General features: G+C 40.5%; 2 protein-coding genes across 2 annotated transcripts in view; one reads left to right on the top strand and one right to left on the bottom strand.

Moving 5' to 3' along the window:
* ntn1a (netrin 1a) overlaps window positions 1-10134 on the top strand; it is a 77420-nt gene extending 67286 nt beyond the window's left edge. Inside the window, exon 7 of the mRNA XM_033624928.2 lies at window positions 6805-10134. Coding sequence (XP_033480819.1) covers window positions 6805-7133 — 329 coding nt within the window. The 3' untranslated portion in view covers window positions 7134-10134. The remainder of the gene's footprint in view (window positions 1-6804) is intronic.
* Window positions 10135-12347: 2213 nt separating this feature from the next.
* The window catches only part of stx8 (syntaxin 8), a 56763-nt gene continuing 50702 nt past the window's right edge, over window positions 12348-18408 (bottom strand). Inside the window, exon 8 of the mRNA XM_033623265.2 lies at window positions 12348-13170. Within this exon, the coding sequence (XP_033479156.2) occupies window positions 13106-13170 (65 nt within the window). The 3' untranslated portion in view covers window positions 12348-13105. The remainder of the gene's footprint in view (window positions 13171-18408) is intronic.

The raw sequence follows: 18408 nt of genomic DNA, 5'->3' as shown, positions 1-18408 counted from the left end.
TTTCTAACTCTGCAGGAACAAATAGTGTTTGTCTAACTGTTTGGGAGCTGTAGAATCACTGTGCAACAGATATGTTTACTCCTTTTGCGCCAAGTTCTGGGCCCAGAATGCTTCCCATGCCATACATCCCAGTCCAGCACGTTGCTGGGGAGCTGCTATAGTTTACAAAGGAGCCATTTTACTGATGGCTTACTCCAGCTTTCTGAGGACAGAGACAAAGGATCAAACAGAAGACAGCAGATCTTCAAGGAAGAAGAGAGAAGCAGACAAACAGAAAGGAGAGAAAGGGCAGGATGAAGAATTAGGCAGAGGTGTGTGGGGAGGGTCGTCTCTGAGTAGGCATTTAAGACCCGGGCGGATAAAGCAAAGACAGTGTGACGGACAGTGGGTGCTCTCTCAGAGATCCTCATTAAGGCAGCTCACTTCCCCCACAATCGATGCAAGTCTCGCTACATTCCTGTGACCGTCCGTCCGCCACGCCATTCAAGGTGTGGATAAGACATATGACCTCTCCCCTCTTCCCCTCCCTCTGTCCCCTCCTCTGATTGAAGTCAGCCTGCTGAACCGGTCAACCAAGCAGCGGCATCCTGCGGCATACCTCAGCAGCTTGACGGACAGGCCAGGGCTTTGTTCTGCAGGGATTTGGAGGAGTTAGGGGGTCAGCTTATTGACACCTCCTCTTCCACCATTGCCTACCTTGCCGATGATGTCGTGAGAAGAGCCTTGCCTCTTGAAATATGTGTTTCTTCATGCATGAATGTGTCAGCTACACAGCTGTTTGCTTTTCTTTGGTTTGGCCAAAAAGCAGCTTTGTTAACATTTCAATATCAGGTTCAATTTTTAGTTTAAGTCTACACTTATAGATAACAAACAGTGATTTTATCAGCAGGACATTTACACCTGGATGATAATAGAAAGCTGCATCCATTCGAGGGTAGAGAGGTGTAGAGGTAAAAGAGACATCAGGATGTCCTGCTGGAGAAGCCATCACTCGTCATGTTTCTTGGTCCTATCATGTATTTACATCTCCTCAGAGCGGAGCCAGGAGAGCTTCTCAACTGATTCGTGCTGTGTGTGTGTGTGTGTGTGTGTGTGTGTAGGGGATCTGCTGGTACTGATGGTTGCGATAACACCAAGAAACAGACAATTAGAAGTTCCTCTTTTGCACCAGTTCACTTAAGTGTAGATGAGACAAGAGACAAGGAATTTAATTCAAACACAACAGGGAAGATTTCATTGTCTTGTTAAAAATAGTGCATAGTTGATTAGTTCCACACACAATTATATTTGTACACAACAGACAGCAACAGATAATTAGTCGTGCTCTTTAAATAAATACAATTTAAAACACATGCTGACTGATCCCTATGTTTGTCCCATTGAATCTTTGTAGTTTTATAAAGGTATTTTTTTATTTAATCAATCTGTCCACCATTATTTTTAAGCGCTACATCATCTTTCTCCTCACCTGGCCTTCACCGGGGAGGGGCTTTGAGCTGGGGATGTGCATGTGAACCATTAAGCTTCTTGTCATATCCACCCTCAACTTGCAGCAGCATATTCAAGATTCGTAACAGACCAGACCAAGATCCCCATACAGTATATACCACACACAAGCTCAACGGAGCAGATCGAGAAAGTCAAACACAATGTAAATCTACAGGATAAGTTGAGAGAGTAATAGCTTTGGACTATTTTGAAAAGATCAGCAGGGGAGCGGGGCTCCATGCTGCGTAGAGAAACGATGCTACAAGCTTCTGCGGTTGACATACAGACGCACATAAAGAATCACAGGAGGGAGCGGCGTGTTAGGGAGGGGTTGGAGATGTCTGATGTGAAATCCTGGGTATAACTTCTCTAGGCAGTGTACAGTGATTGCTTGCTAAACACTAACAGAGAGAACAGTGCCTGGTGGCAGCTGGTAGGTGCAAGGTGGTGCCAAGGTCAGCATCAGGTCACACAAGATCAGCCACTGAGTCTCTATTGACCAAGGGCCTCAGGGACAAACAGTACAAGTAGGGTGAAAACGATCTACAAACACTTGCAGAAGTAAGACAATAGGATTTGTAGATGAAATCAGAGTTTAGGTCTTTTGGGTGCACATGCTCCAGAAGTAAGTACAATAGGTGAGCAATTAAGAATGACTCTCACGGTGCTTTTGGAGAAAAAAAATCCAATCACACAGCTGTAAATTATGTGATGTGCACTGCTGGTGGTGTTACTGGATGCGAATGGGTACAAGACAACTGGAAAAACTACTAAACTGCAGCTGAAAACGCTCATGGGTAGTGTAGTAGTTTGATCCGTCCAATCAGACAAACTGACGGAAAAGATAATTTCCCAGACAAAAATGTTGAAATAATTCGAACTGGTGGCCATAACATAAACCTATATTAATGTTTTATAACCCAGTAGACTCCCACATTCTTATGTTGAAGAACCTTGAAGATATCATTCCAAGAAACCCACATTTATACTGTAATCGTAAGGGTAAGGCAAGGCAGATCTTACATAGGAGCCTAGGTATAGCAAAGGTGCGTATTCGAGGCGCATGACTCAGCATCCAGATAATGAGTTTCGATATATACAGACAGTGCTTTACAAAATACAAAGAAAGCATACAGAAAAGTGCACACAAAATATTCAAGATATGATAGTCATTGTTAAAAGACAAAAGGGAAAAAAAAAACACATTTTGAGACTACTTTTGAAAGTAGTCCCCTGCAGGAAGCTTCAGCAGATTTTGTACTGACCCTGAATGCCACAAAAAGTATCAAAAATATTGGAAACTACAGTAAAAGTGTAATTTAGAAACAGATGTGTTCCCAGTTTCCCAAGTCAGGAAGTTTTAGAGACAGTTTAAGCTCTTCACCATTCATAGAGTGTGACTCCCAAGGCGGTGATCCAACAGGATATATCTCTTAATACTGCCGTAATGTTCAGCTCCATTAGCTCGACACTGACGGTGAAGCCAGTGACCCCTGTAAAACATTTCAAAAGCTGTCCCATAAGTACAGTAGAGGTATAATGGAAGTTAATAGAGATCTGGTCAATATAATACATATTGATACATGCTAGGTTAGGATCCATGAGAGGCAGCCCTCTCTTTCCTTCTCTCTGAGGTCCATACCGGTTGATCCATCATGTGATATCACTGAGCGTCTTTCCAGCTAACGTCTCTAATAGCCCTACCCTGCTTCCTAATCACATTACAAATCACACTGCTCCGTCAGTAGTAATGGACATAATGCACATAGGGGTTCACTTCATAGCTGGCACATGGGCCAGCCTTTTCCACTGAGGATAGGAACAGTATTTATACCACAGGACTGTAGTTTATTTGGATTTACAGGACATGGGTGCCAGGTTCACCAAGGTCGACCAAGGTCTTTCTGTGATCTTCTCGCTTCTATTATTTCTCATTTCACTAGCAGCTCTTTAGTGGATTTGTCAGTGGTATCAGCAGCTGATACCTGTTTGATGACAACAGTGTTGATGAATGAACCAGTGTCGTTACCCGCAACAAGCTGGATGTTAACTAAAGCATTTCTGCTGTTTTAATTTTGTGCAGTGTATTTCATGACCAGTCAAAAATGAGAGAAAATCATCAAATTTTATTATATTAATTTTAATAACAGCATCTATATTTTGTGTTTTATCATTTCAGCACTGTAAAAGTCTCTTGAATTTTAGAATAGTATTCAACATGTAGGGATGTCCCAATCAAGTTGTTTTGGCCCAGATCCTGACCCATGTCCTGTAATATTGGGTATCTGCTAATATTGCATCCAGTCTGATACCTATATTCACTTAAATCAATTAAATATATAGTATCTGCACAGACAACAGAGAGCACTTTAACCTAATCAATAGCGTAGTAGGTTAGCAAATCCATGCATTATGCCAACATCAGTGCCTGAATTTAGAGTCACTCGCTGGTAAGGCTGAATTATTTTTTCCCCCATCACTCCAATATTCACTTCACATATTACATTGAAATGCTTACACAACAGATCCTGGCTGTGGTAAAGGACAGCACACTAGCAAGCTGAGGTGGACATAACACAGTAGAGTTTAGTCTTAGGAGGGTCAAATTTTGATCAACTTCACTTTAGTCGATCCATTAAAATATGCACAGATTGGCATCGACATCTCTACCAACTTGTGTTTTGTGGGACAAATCTCTATGCAGTGCAGTGATGCTATAAGTTGCGCGGATAAAACTTGGCATTTCACAAGAATTGTTCAAACAAATCTTTGGACACAATAATTGGGCTATTTTGATTCTAATGCAAACATAGTCTCGTGTAGCCAGAGCTATCTCCACAACCCTTAGTCACTCCCAAAGAAAGGTCAGGAAGCACCAGTTATCATTCTGGTATATGGGAAACAATACCCCTGGGTTGTTTGTATTTCTCTAAACTAATCACAATCGCCTTGAGCTGTGCTAAACCCAGGATGTAGCCCTTGCAGAACGTTAGCAGGCAAATAGCAGTAGGGGAGGAGAACTACCTTATGCAAAGTGTCGCCCGAACATGTCTAAAGGTAGCAGTGTTTATACCTGTTCCAAATGGTCACACTTGAGGGCTGGTTAAAAAGCCTGCAAGTAGGGAGACATGATGAAACACACAGTTGGGGCAGTCTCTTCTCAAAGCGTTCATGGTGAAGTAGTCAAGCTTTTTGGACTGTCAGTTTTGGAAAGTTTAAAAAATTGTTGGACACATTTGGCCTAACTCAGATGGGACTTTCGGAAGCTGTTGATCATCTGACAAGAATTGAGTTTGAAGCAAACTGACCCTGTAAGACTCTTTGTTGCGTTAATGCAATGCAACCAAAGAAATCCTAAATTTAAGAGGCTCTTTCCTCTCAGAAGGTGTCAGAGCTCTCGATACTGTGACATGATCCCTCTTTGCCACAGCCTGGGTGCTCACTGCACCACTGCAAGCCTCTCTCCTGTGTGATTTTAGCTGCCAACCCTACGCTCGTGGTTGTAGAGGACAGAGTGTCTCTGATGTCTGAATAACGGCCACATTTGGAAAAAGAGCCGGTGTGCTTGGAAGAAAAAAGACGCTTTCCTTCCATCGTGGCAGAGATCTTTGAATGCGGTGGTTACTCTTCAATGAGAAGCTGATGCAGCAAATTGAAGCAAAGAGCAAGTGCTCATTAAAATAATAAAAATGGCCGCATATCTTCATGCAGGAGAGTGGTGGTTAGTTGACCAGCTGTATCATATTTAATTATCTCAATAAATATTCAATGACAGAGAAAATTCAGTGGAACAAAAATTGTTTTAAGGGAAATATTTGGCTCAGAATGTCAGGAGTATTTTTGCGTGAAAGACTATGGTAAGGCATGGAAAGACTATTTAAATGCAAAGGTAAATGCACAGCATGAACCACTGGACAAACTCTGTATTCTTAAACGTTTGTCATAGGAATGGCGGTGCTCTGTCAGTTGTTCTGTCCACTACTTTGGTCCAGGCTGAAATATGTCAACAACTACTGGATGAATTGCCATTGAATTTTTTACAGACCTCACGGACCCCATAGGATTAGTCCTACTGACTAAGCAATCCACTGACTACACTTTGACAACTAATTGATGGATTACCATGGAATTCGGTGCAGGTAGGCTATCCATGGTGTCCAGAAGTAGACTTTGAATGACTTCAGTCCACAAAACTGAAATTACCATCAGCTATACTTTGAATGAATCTGCTCTTTCGTCTGCAACCTCCTGTCTTCGACGGGCTTGAGATACGCCCTCGTTTAGTACTTGGCTCAGATTTGGGAATTACTCTCTTATCCTAAAGCCTCCTGGAGGAATGTAAGGTCGTTTGCTTCAGTGAATCTTTTGCCTTGCCTTTGCTGATGTCGACCCCAGCAGGATACGAACCCTGGACCTTCTGCATGGAAGACAAGTGCTCTAGCCACTACACTAGGAAGGTCTTTGGGATACTTTGTTTTGTGCTAATCAGCAAATGTTAGCATGCTAAAACACTAAACTAAGATGATAATTATTATATCTTGTAAACATCAGCATGTTAGCATTGTTATTGTGAGCATGTTAGCATGCTGATGTTAGCATTTAGCTCAAGAACCACTGTGCCTAATTACAGTTTCACAGAGCCACTCGCATGGCTTTTAGCAGACTCTCCACACAAGTACATTGTCATTTTAAAGCGCATTAACTATTGCTACCTAGCATCCACACTACTCCAGCATATTCTGACCCTTGAAACAGAGATTTCTGAAAATCCTGCTGACTGCATTTTATTTTGAAAATTCCAGGATTGCATTTTAGTTTAGACACGTGAAAAAAGACTTTTGAAAACAATGATGCAGACACCCATGTTCACTTCATGATTGGGTCTTATCAGTTTTATCGTATTTGCTTTGCAATGACTTCCTATCTATGTTTACTGCCACCTTGACAGCCTTACACCTCTCAGAAACAGTTCCACCTCGCTGTTGGGCAAAGAAATATCTAATCTTACTTTTTGCTATTGCTGTTTTTCCACTATAGTATTTTCTGCAACTAAGCAACTAACCAAAGAGTAGACAATCTGCTTCCTGTTTACACCGACAAGCACATGCTCACTGTATGTGAGTGGTCATGTGATATACCTTTTCAGGTGTGTTAGTATGGACAGAGATTATTTCTGAAACTGTTCGGTGTGTATGGAGATTGTTTTCATTTTAAAACGGCATATTAGTGTGGATGTAGTCTTGTTGAGGCAGTAATCTTTACAGCTAAATGTAAGAAATCTCACAATAAGTGCTTATCTCTGCTGTCCCCCTGCAGCTGTCCAGGTGCACATCCTGAAGGCAGACAAAGCCGGTGAGTGGTGGAAGTTCACCGTCAACATCATCTCCGTCTACAAGCAGGGAGAGAGCCGCATCCGCCGCGGGGATCAGTTCCTGTGGGTCCGTGCCAAAGACGTGGCCTGCAAGTGTCCCAAAATCAAACCTGGGAAGAAGTACCTGCTGCTGGGGAATGACGAGGACTCCCCCGGCCAGAGCGGAGTGGTGGCAGACAAGGGCAGCCTGGTTATCCAGTGGAGGGACACGTGGGCGCGCAGGCTCAGGAAGTTCCAGCAGCGCGAGAAGAAAGGCAAGTGCAAGAAGCCATAGGCGGAAAAAGATGGAGAGGATGCCGGAGAGGGGGAGGTATTCAAGAGAAAAGCTGAGCAGGTGACTTAAAAAAAAATTAAAAATTTAAAAAAAGTGAAAGAGAGGCAGACAGAGGACCACGGACAGACAAGAGACTGTTTATGTTGCTGCTTTTTTGTGTAGAAGCATGAAGAGAATTATTTAGGATGATTTGTTTTTCTAGTGAACTTTTGTTGAAGGAGCTCACCTTGCAGATTTGGTTTTATGGTTTATTTTACTTTGAGATTTGTCTCTCTTGTGGATTTGCCGAATTTGCACCTATTACCAGCATATAAAGTTATTTGTGTTTCTTTATCTCAGTATGAAATCATTATATTTTATGTTTTAATTTTATGGACATTTTCTGCTGGTGCAAAAATGACAGAAAAAAAAGCCACTTAATTACCACTGCAATTTTGCCTCTGCATGGTTTTCTTGTTGTATTCTTGGCTAAGAAGCGAGCTTATTTCATCAAAAGTTTTCACTGATCAGATTGAGGCAATAACATTTCCTCTGTTTAAAATCGTGCCATAAAAACTATTGTTTGCAAGCCACAGAAATGCGTAATACATTTAGGTGTCAATGAGTTGCCATTCCTTCCCCCCTGTTGTATAAATTCAGGTTACTGCAACTCGAGAAATCTGTAGTCCTACATTTTAGTTGTCAGGCTGGTTAAATTTAGGTGGTTCAGTATTTGTACAAACCTGCATGTGAATGCATCTCATTTGAAACTGTAATGTTCAGTTCACTAACTGGTGCTGCTTATGGTACTAATGTTAAAGTTATACCTTTTCGGGAAGATGGACTGCATTTAAATTCACTGATTTCACTTTCAGTACTTACAGTAACTGTGATTTTTTTTTACTTTGCTACTCCAGCAGGAGTTTAACAATGGACTTACGAAAGGGCCAGAGGTCTGCCGCATTTAATTGCAATATAAAGACTTTAAAAAAAATATCCACAAAATCAGGTGTTGCTCTTGGATAGTACGACAACAGAAATACATAATAATGAATATGGGTTCGCAAGTGGCTACAAAATAATTGTCGTTTTTTTGTTGTTTTATCAATTCATTTCATCTATATTCTAGTGACAATATTTACTTGTCTTACCACAAAAGATTAGAGCTGTGAAAGATACCCAAGGTAGGTCATTGTGCAGAGTGAATGTCACAATATTGTTGTGCAGATGAAAGTACTGCATGTTCTCAGAGGATACTGACAAAGACGTGCATATAGTGTGTCACAAGTGCAAGATTTTTATATGATTTTAAATGTATTCCTTCACAGCAGCTCATGAAAAATATTTTATACAATGTGTCAAAAGTTATATTTAGAAAAGTGTATGACCAACACAAAGAGAGAAACAGGTACTGCAATGTGGACGGCCAGCGAACACAAAATTGGGTGTATTTTAATTTGGAATGAGGAGTTTAAGTAAAATATTCGATTAAACTCAATCAATGCAGATTGTAAACAGCTATGAGGATGGGAATAATGAAAAGAAAATCATGTCCTTACCTCATGTGGCGCTGCAATGAATCATAGCACAGAAAAATGAAAACCTAAGCGCAAACTGCCCTTTGAAAAAAGTGCTCAACCATTGCTTAAATGCATTGTTGAAATCCACCTCACACTGGCTTGTTTTCATCTAGAATAATTCCTACAGTACTATGAGATTGCAGATAAATACCTTTGCAGTCCACACACTCTTTAACAAACACAATGCATGACTGTACATTAACTGTGCGACCAGTCAGAAGCCACAGTCTCCCATAGACCTGTCACGTTAATTCTCTTCACTTCAACACTTGCACAGGGAGAAAAGGGGTGAATTGCAATCACTTGACGCTGCTTGATTCAAACCACATTGCTCATTTATTTGTATGCAGTTGGGTTTGGATTTCTCTAAGGAATGCGTGGTAAAAAACACAGCTCAGGTTTGTAAAAGCCCACAGTGTGTCTGATGTATCATAAACTGGAGCTCCTTTCAGTCCACCCCAAAACACTTTGAGCAACGTGTTTGATGTTGCTGGTATTTGTTTTGTTTCACAAAATCACATTTTGCACCTTTTAATCTGTACCACAGCACAAGTAACTGTAGAAATGGGGTTTGAGGTCTGTTCAAGACACATGGTTTTAATCTAATGGACTTCCTCTGTTTTAAATGGTAATAATTTCTGATTCCACTATCTCAGAGAACGACTCATTTGTCCAGGAATTTTCTGAATGGACTGAAATGCCTCCTAGATGATGACAAATTAGAAGGGCTTTTTAAACCATGAGAAATCAAAATCACCTGGGTTCAACTGTAAGATAAAAAGAACAGATGATCTTGTTGCTGAAGTACTTCTCAGTATTTACAATAAAAGTTTGATGGAGGTTTTTTTTCTTATGTACAATCACTCAAATGATTGTGTGGTCAGTCCATCACGATGCTCTACTGATGACAACATACTCACACATACAGTATATTTACATGTTCTTGCCTCTCATTGTTAATCCTACAACATAACATTACATGTCAATGTTTTTTCCTTTGGCACATTGTAATCTGTAATCACACTTCTGTAGTCTCTGTAGCCTCATGCTGTAAATTCTACATCCGTCTCCTGAGCGATGGTTTGACAAGCTTCCTGATGAAACGCTACACACATACCTGTCAAAGCATTGCTTTGTGTTCATACTATGAATTGTAAATGTTGTTTAGTTGTCACCATTGCCAAGACTTTTTTTGCAATGTTGTTTTACAATGCGTACTAATATATTATGGTTATTATATATGAATATATTTAATGACACAAGACATTGTGGATTTTATTGTCTTTTTCAACTTTTTTTTTTTAAATTTTTTTTTTTACTTGTTTGTGGTTGTTTAGATCGTTGCCATTAAAGAAGGAAATAATAACTACTGAACACACCAACCTGGTAGAACTAAATTCAGATTTTCAGTTGAAATAAACTCTTGTTACATTGAAAAACTATTTGCCTCTGTTGATTTGAATCATTCTTGTTTATTTATTTAGTTGTTAAAGCTGGGATAGGCAGTTTATTTTAGGTGTCACTGGGCAAAAATCCCATTATAAACTTTGAGTGTATGGTAGTTCTTGGTCTGAGAGAACACTAGAGCTCTGCACCTCCTGCTCTGTTTTCAGGCATTAGAAAATCTGGGCCATGAGGAGACACTTTGGCCAATCACGGGTCATTTCAGAGAGAGAGGGCGTTCCTATTGGCTGTTCTGCAAATGTGGATACGTGTGCACGTACCTTTGGGTGAAAGCCTGATTCAATTCAAAGAATCCTGCAGAGAAAGTTGCTATTCCAGTATTGCCACCATCTGCCTACATTGCAAAGCAACCCCAAAGAAAGGAAGACGGACTTATCGAAAAGAGAGTCTACAAGAAAGTCTGTCAGTAAATCACATAAAACACATGTAAATATTGGCACAGCATTTCAGAAATGGAGAGAAAATATTTTAGCCTTCTAGTTACCAGAGCCAAAGGCTCACGGCTGCAGCTTCAAGTTCACGTTTATGTAATAAATGGTAGCTAGAGCCTCGAATCACAGTGTGTCCTCCGCCTCACTCCCCGCCGCAACCGACTACCTAGTCTCTTACACAGATGCCGATGACATCAGCACGCTGGCTGACTCTGTCCTCTGTGGACATTCCCATAGGAAAGTTGTAATAGAACTAGCGCTGGCTCCCAGCGGCAGTGATGTGATTGGATCCACATCCGTGTACTTCCATACTTCCTCGACCAACAGCTAATTAGCTTTGCCTTACACCCGCCTACACCGGAATTGCTGTTCCCCGAATTATTGTCCGTAGTACAACAAAAAATATCCGGTGCTTATTTTTCAATGACAGGAACGACTCTGAACAAACCTGACAAATATCCACAAGTTTCTTCGGTGTAGTAGCCTGAGCCATGACTGACTGCATTACGAATCTACATCACAGTACTACGCACTGGTAATCTGCTCTCTGTGTTTCTGGTACATCTCTGTTACATGTAACACACGTGCTGTACCTATGGCAATGCCGTCACGTGGTCTGGATATCCCCGCCCATTTCTATTACAAAACGAAAGATGAATGTCCCCAGACTCCCATTCCGAAGTAAGGGAGGCTGGTCACGCGAGACTACTGCCTACCTTGCCAGAAGGAGAACTGGCAGCAGCTGTGAAGACAGGCTCCCAGTCAGTTGCAGTAGGAACATGTATCTCGCCAGCACAAACCCCAGTTCAAGGGTACCAGACAACCTTGACTCCCAGCCCAAACAACAAACTTTGTGTTGCTGCTGTTACACAGGTTAAACCCCACCACCGGCCCGCTATGACACCCAGTGCTGTGGGGTTTGCGCCAGCTAAATTCAAGATGCTTCAGCTGCAGACCAAAGGTCCGTCTTGCTGCCCACTCTCCTCCCCAGGCAAGCAGTCCACAGCAGTGGGGAACGAGGCGGAAGGACAACGGGGTGGCTAGCTAGCTAACTGTTGTCTCATTTGTGGTCTGATAAAGAGAGAGAGCGGGGTAAAGAGGGAAAACACTGGTTTACTGTATGAAGCATATGCATATGTCCGTGGTCATCTGGTGGGAGGAGCTTGGGACAGAGAGGGGAGAGCTGCAGGAGTGGGTTGTATTTTCAAATTCTGCCATTTTTATGCCTTTTCCAGATACCTGCCTACCCTGCTATTAAATAGAAACAGACAACCCCCCCCCCTAGCATTTCAAGTGTTATTATTGACACTGCTGCTTTCTGATAGCTTTCTGAACAAAAAACACAGTTTCAACAGTTACATTTATTGTTCTACGTCCCAGAGATAGTAACAGCACAGATACTCTTGAGCAACTAGGAAAAAATTGACCTTGTATTTTTGTGAGGAGATTTTGTCCGGTGGCAGACAGGCTTGCATAGTGAAAGCGAGGCTTACAGGGAAAAGTCAAATGCCATCGCTTTGTGCAATCAAAATTAACTTCATAATGACAAGTTAAAGCAAAAACTTGTCCATTTCCACTTTAAGTTAAGGCACGTAGTCAGCTTTTCTAAAAGTACAGTAGACAAAACACCACTATGCAAATTTCTCAATGGAAATATTCTACTGGTACTACTGTGTCCAGATAAATATCATGTTACAAAACACTGCAATCTTCCGGAGTACGCTCTAAGCATTAACACAGACAGACCGGAGTCCAGGGACTATTAACTGGAAATGTCATTTATTAGAAATTACAAGCTGAATTGTTTTACAAGGAAGGAAAACAGCCATGTTAGTTACACAGCCGAGCTGTTTGTTTTGGCTGCGAGCTGTTCTACAAACGTTATAAAATCCCAAGACAAATGATAACATTACAGCTGCTACAGTAATGCATGGGTAAATATAAGTGAGTGTGAATATTGCAAAGCTCGCGGAATTACCGTACCCAGTGTGAGCCTGAGCCCAGACCACAGACAGACTTATGAGAGGAAAAGCTCCTGCTACCTGCAGGAGGTCCTACTGTTGGGTCAACATTCATCTCAGTCCAGGCTAAAAATATTTTCAAAAGGCTAACAAACCTCCAAATAATTTAGTTATTTGATACGTTGTGAATTTAACGAGCCAGACACTTGAACAACTGTTAAAGAGTACAATTCACACCTAGGCAATATATTCTATTAAAAAAACAAACCTTTTGTATGGTTACTAATGCCTTTCACCCAACCAATAGACTTACTGTATACAAAAATGTAATTGTGCTGCTAAAGGACTTAAGTCTTCATTTCACAGTGGCTTGGTTGGACAGCCACATTTGTCTCAATATGAAGACAAAGAATAATAAAATTTGATGGGAGACAATGTTTAAATGACTGTACATGTGTGCACTGCGGATGCATAAAGTTTCAAACTGGTAATCTGCACCAAACTGTCATTGTTGAAGTCATTCAGCATAGGTCCATGATTACTTCTGTCTTCGTCAACTACACAGGCCACACGGCGACCACTATGATGGCTATGAGAAGCAGCATGATCACCACCAGCATCCCTGAAGGAGAAAAAGTGGGAGAAAAGGAAATCAACTTTTTATGTCAACAAATTCCATGAGAAGACAAAAAACAACACTGCATTGATTCTACTAACAAAGTCTGTGCATCAAAAGCCTGATACATCCTCCTCCTCTGTGCCATAGCTTTGCATTGTTTTGGAAACACTATTAAAATAGTCAAAAAGCTCATCAATTTGAACATGGCCACTGTAGTTAATTTTGAGTCTACAACCACTATAATGCATTTTCGTTTTTAGAACTTGTATCTATTGCCCCTAAAACAGAGACCTTTGAAACGCTGCTGACTCTGTTTAAAGGGAAATTTCGGTTTATTTCAACCCATCTCCTATCGTCCTAAATTTGTTTCAAGTCACTAGTGACATAGAAGTAATAGTTAGCATGTTAGCCGTTAGCCTAGATACAGCCGTAGCGTCAGACCTGTTAAAACGTAATTGAACGGGCATCCCTTCAAGTGCAAAATTAGTCCACTAAATAAGCTTTTTCTCAACAAAGACCGCCTCATATCGTTAGGATAAATGTCAGAGAACATATAGAAAACGACATGTAAACGTGTTGTCTTACCTTACCAGTGTGGTGCCATGTTTGTTGTTTACCATTTAGCTAAGGCTGCAACCGGTCCCATTCCTTGCAACAGAGGCATTCCTCTTCTGTGGGCACTGGGGTACAGCATTCACAGGTACACCACCAATCTCCAGAGCTAAATCCTTCCAGCAGCCATTCCTCCTCTGTCGTCCTCTAACGTTACCTGTTGTGCCTCTCTCTCTCTCCTCCTCCGTTCTTCAATTTCACGAAGCTCTTCGTCAATGTATTCTGGCTCAAATAAGGGCGGCCATCAAACTCTGCAAAATCAAATTCCTCCTCCACAAAGTCGAAGTCTGGCAAAAAGTCAGCTATTATTCTATAAATCTTTCATAAAATAAATGAATGAACCTTTCAGGCTACTGTCCGGTTCTGCCTTGCAGCTGCTGCGGCTTGTTCTCGCGATATTTCAGGCACGGTATGAGGTCGCTGCTTGTTCTCGCGATATTTCGGCCGCGCTTTGGGAAGCAGAGGTAAACGGTAAATACACCGTAAGGTAAGACAACTCTGAAGACCACCTAAATGTGGAATGTTAGTATATAGGCTTTACACATCGAGAGGCGATGGCCGCCCTTATTTATTTGAGCCAGAATACACTGACGAAGAGCTTTGTGAAATTGAAGAACGGAGGAGGAGAGAGAGAGAGAGGCACAACAGGTAACGTTAGAGGACGACAGAGGAGGAATGGCTGCTGGAAGGCTTTAGCTCTGGAGACTGGTGGTGTAACGTTACCTGTGAATGCTGTACCCCAATGCCCACAGAAGAGGAATACCTCTGTTGCAAGGAATGGGACCAGTTGCAGCCTTAGCTAAATGGTAAACAACAAACATGGCACCACATCGGTAAGGTAAGACAACACGTTTACATGTTGTTTTCTATATGTTCTCTGACATTTATCCTAACGATATGGAGAAAAAGCTTGTTTAGTGGATTAACTTTGCACTTGAAAGGATGCCCGTCCAATTACGTTTAAACAGGTCTGACGCTACGGCTGTATCTAGGCTAACGGCTAACATGCTTACTATTATTTCTATGTCACTAGTGACTTGAAACAAATTTAGGACGATAGGAGACAGGTTGAAATAAACTGAAATTTCCCTTTAATTTAAAAACCTTGGAGTTGTGTTTTAGTCTGGACGGGTGAAAGCAGAGACCTTTGGAAACAATAATGCAGACACCAACATTTGCGTCCAAATTAAGTCTTATCAATTACAGCTTGTCAAGTCAAAAACTGTGGCTTAATGCACATGACTTCTGTGATTTCATCCCTCTTGTGTAGGAACTCATTTCTCACTGCCATGGCTTCCTCCAGTGATGAATAATGCTTCTGGCACCACTCTAATATGTTGTCGTATTTTTTTGTAACAACACCTAGTATTTTCTAGAACTAAGCAACCAACTGCAGAGTAGACAATCTATTTCCTGTTTTCAGCATGTTAGCATGGATGAAGATTATTTCAGAAATGATGCTAAAACACTCTGGTGTACGGAGGTTGTTTGAAATGTATTAGTCTGTATGTGGTCTGAGTTGATCTCAAAAATGTTTCTGACACACAAGCCTACCAAATGTGTGTTAATCTGCAGCTGAAAATAGTTCCTAAACAAATGCACAGCTTACTCCAAACAGAGAAGTTTACTGGCCATTTATAAAAAAACATAAAATAATATAAATGATACAATTTTAACATCTTTAGCAGAAACAAACTGACTTGGAGCTGAGGGCCACAGGGAGAGTATGGAGGGAGGGATGGACTAATGCATTGCTGGTTTTGGTCTTTTAATGTGATTTTCTGAAATTAAGATGAAATTAGAATAATGCCAGAGTTGTCCTTTAAAGACTTCATTAACTAGATGTCCCACTGCATAACACAATGTCATCATGCCAACTTAGCGAACTGATCTGCAATCTTTTTAGAACAAACTCTCTCTGATTTGAGCACTTTGTTCACTATTTTATGTGCTATTTTTATTTATTTAGCATTCTATACATTTCTGTCCATAGGTGTGGGTAAAAATTTGATCACTGTTCAAAATATATATGCACGAAAAAAGAGAAACTAGAATGTGAAACTGTTAAGTTGCAAAAACAAGGATGCCTCACACATATCTCCTCCCTGGCAGCACAATGGACCCATACAATCAGCGCAGTTTCAAGGTGAACACCAAAGATAAGTGTCACCAATTCAGTATCTGACCAAATGTCTCCCCTTCTGTTCCTGAGACATGATGTTGAGTAATGGCCAAAGAAGTGTTTTTGCAGAAAATCATGAAGTCACAATGATGGTGACCTTTGACCTTTTGGACATAAAATGTCATCACCTCATTATTTTATCCTAACAGACATTTGGGTGAAATTTTGTCACAATCAGTACATGAATTCTTGTGTTATGGCCAAACATGTTTTGTGAGGTAACAGTGACCTTGACCTTTGACCCCCAAATTCTAATAAGCTTCTTCTTGAGTTCAAGTGGGTGTGTGTACTAAATTTGAAGAAATTCCCTCAAGATGTTTTTGAGATATTGCATTCATGAAAATTAGACAGATGCAAGGTCACAGTGACCTTGACCTTTGACCACCAAAATCTAACTAGTTCATTCTCAAGCCCCGGTGAACATTTGTGCAAAATGTAAAAAAAATCCTCAAGGCATTCTTGAGATTTCGTATTCACAATTATGGGATAGAGGTATGGGGACAGACAACCCAAAAACATAAAGCCTCCAGCCATGGCTATCACTGGTGCGGAGGCATAAAAACAAATGGAATTTTAAAATAAGGTTCAGCTTTATTGGGCTATAAGTAAATCTTAAAGTGGCCCAAGCTTTGGTTTGAAATCTTCGCCTCTAATAAGCTGTGATTTTTTTACCCACAACCTGGTGACTGTGACATTTGCAGTTTGAAAAGAAGACTTCTGGTACTAAGTGGTTAGACAATCTTATTATTAAAATGAGGCCTGTATTTAATCCTAAAATGTTTTTTTCTTATTTGTACTTTGCTGTAGCTCTTTGTGATAAAACCTTTGCAGTTCAACAAATTCCCTCTGACTTTAATGTTGCAAATTCAAATGTCAAGCAGCTGAGAAACTCCTGACCTGATCTGAGACAGACTCACAGAGAAGGAGGGGAATGCAGCAGACTCAAGGGAATACACTTGGAAGAGGTAAGAAGCCTTCATACCTCACCACTAATTTTCAAAATCCTTGATCTAATGCAAGTCCCAAGTGCTTATGCCCTCGCAGTGTATCACCATTTTTCTCTTGATGACTTAATGCAATTTACATGCGTTCAACAGCCACAAAAGCTTTATTGCCACAGATTGCACACTGTGATAGGCATATGTTTCTGATTCTGCCTTGAGAGGATAATCATTGTTTTTCACTGATACCATGGAAGCAGAGAAAAACGTGCAAAAGCTCACTCACACTTCATCAAAGAGCTTTACCCCCAGGAACTGAAAATATTACACTTTTTATTATAGTCACCACCCAAGGAAAAAAAAACTTTCTGTTGTAAAATCCACTACAGGTGGAATTTCCATTATTTATAAAAAAGATGAATATCTTTTGGGAAACTTAACAATCAAATTTTATTGAATGTTACCAACTTAAAAGTGAAGCCAGAGTCCAACCGATAAAATTGCTGAGCCGCTATTTTGGCCGATATTAGTTTATCGCAGATATTCAGTGTAAACTGCTTATAGTTATCAGTCTGTCTGGGTCAAATGAATCACTATAAGCGGATCACTATTATAACCATTTTTTCTTCTTTTTATTTCGCATGCAGATTACCATCTAACTGACATGTGTGTATTTATTACATTAATAAAAAGTAATGAAACAGACAGCTTTGCTATTTACTGAATTTTATTGACTGACTCAAAATACAGTACAGCTGTTTCATTACAAGGGCATTACGTGACCAACTGCTTTATCAATTCACTTGACGAGGGCAGGTCCAACCACAACTGCTTTCCCCGCTCACATTTCTTGTCTGTTTACGTCACGAGCAGCCAAAACTGTTTCTCCCACGTTTGAATAGAGTACACAATGTAGTCTGAGAACACCAGGTTTCACTGATATAGCTTATTGGCTTAATTTTGGCTTAGTTTGTCATTAGCTTCGAAGAGACTAAGTTAAGAGAAAATTACTTTCCTTTTCCCGTCATGATTTTAAAGCCTCAGGTAGGCAGCTGGAAGCAGACGAGTTACTGCGAGGCAAAGTAACTTATCATGGGAGTAAAGTTAAAAAAAACAATAGAATTACCATGATTTTCAGTTGTTTTTCCATATGTATGAAAAAGACCCCAAAAGGAACACTGTAAGCCAACTAATTGAAAACTATAAGCAAATTATTTAATAGGCATTTGTATCAGAATGTTTTTGCCCCAAGCCTTTTGATCTATATAAGCAGTTTATCACTGCAACTGTGATCACTATGAGTGGTTTCATCTGTATCAATATCTCACTAGCCAATAACTAAGACATAATTATAGTAGAGAAATGCTAAAGATTTCGAATTCTCCACGAGAGAGCTCAAATAAAATTTTCATAAGTTTTTGTAAGTTGAAGCGTTGGCTCAGTCTGTATCCTGTAACAATTACTGAATTTAAGGGATCCTTCAAGGAAATTAATACCAGTTAGTTT

This window comes from Epinephelus lanceolatus, chromosome 3, assembly GCF_041903045.1.
Source record: "Epinephelus lanceolatus isolate andai-2023 chromosome 3, ASM4190304v1, whole genome shotgun sequence".
In the NCBI taxonomy this organism is placed as follows: domain Eukaryota; kingdom Metazoa; phylum Chordata; class Actinopteri; order Perciformes; family Serranidae; genus Epinephelus; species Epinephelus lanceolatus.
This window is presented reverse-complemented; position numbering and strand designations above follow the sequence as displayed.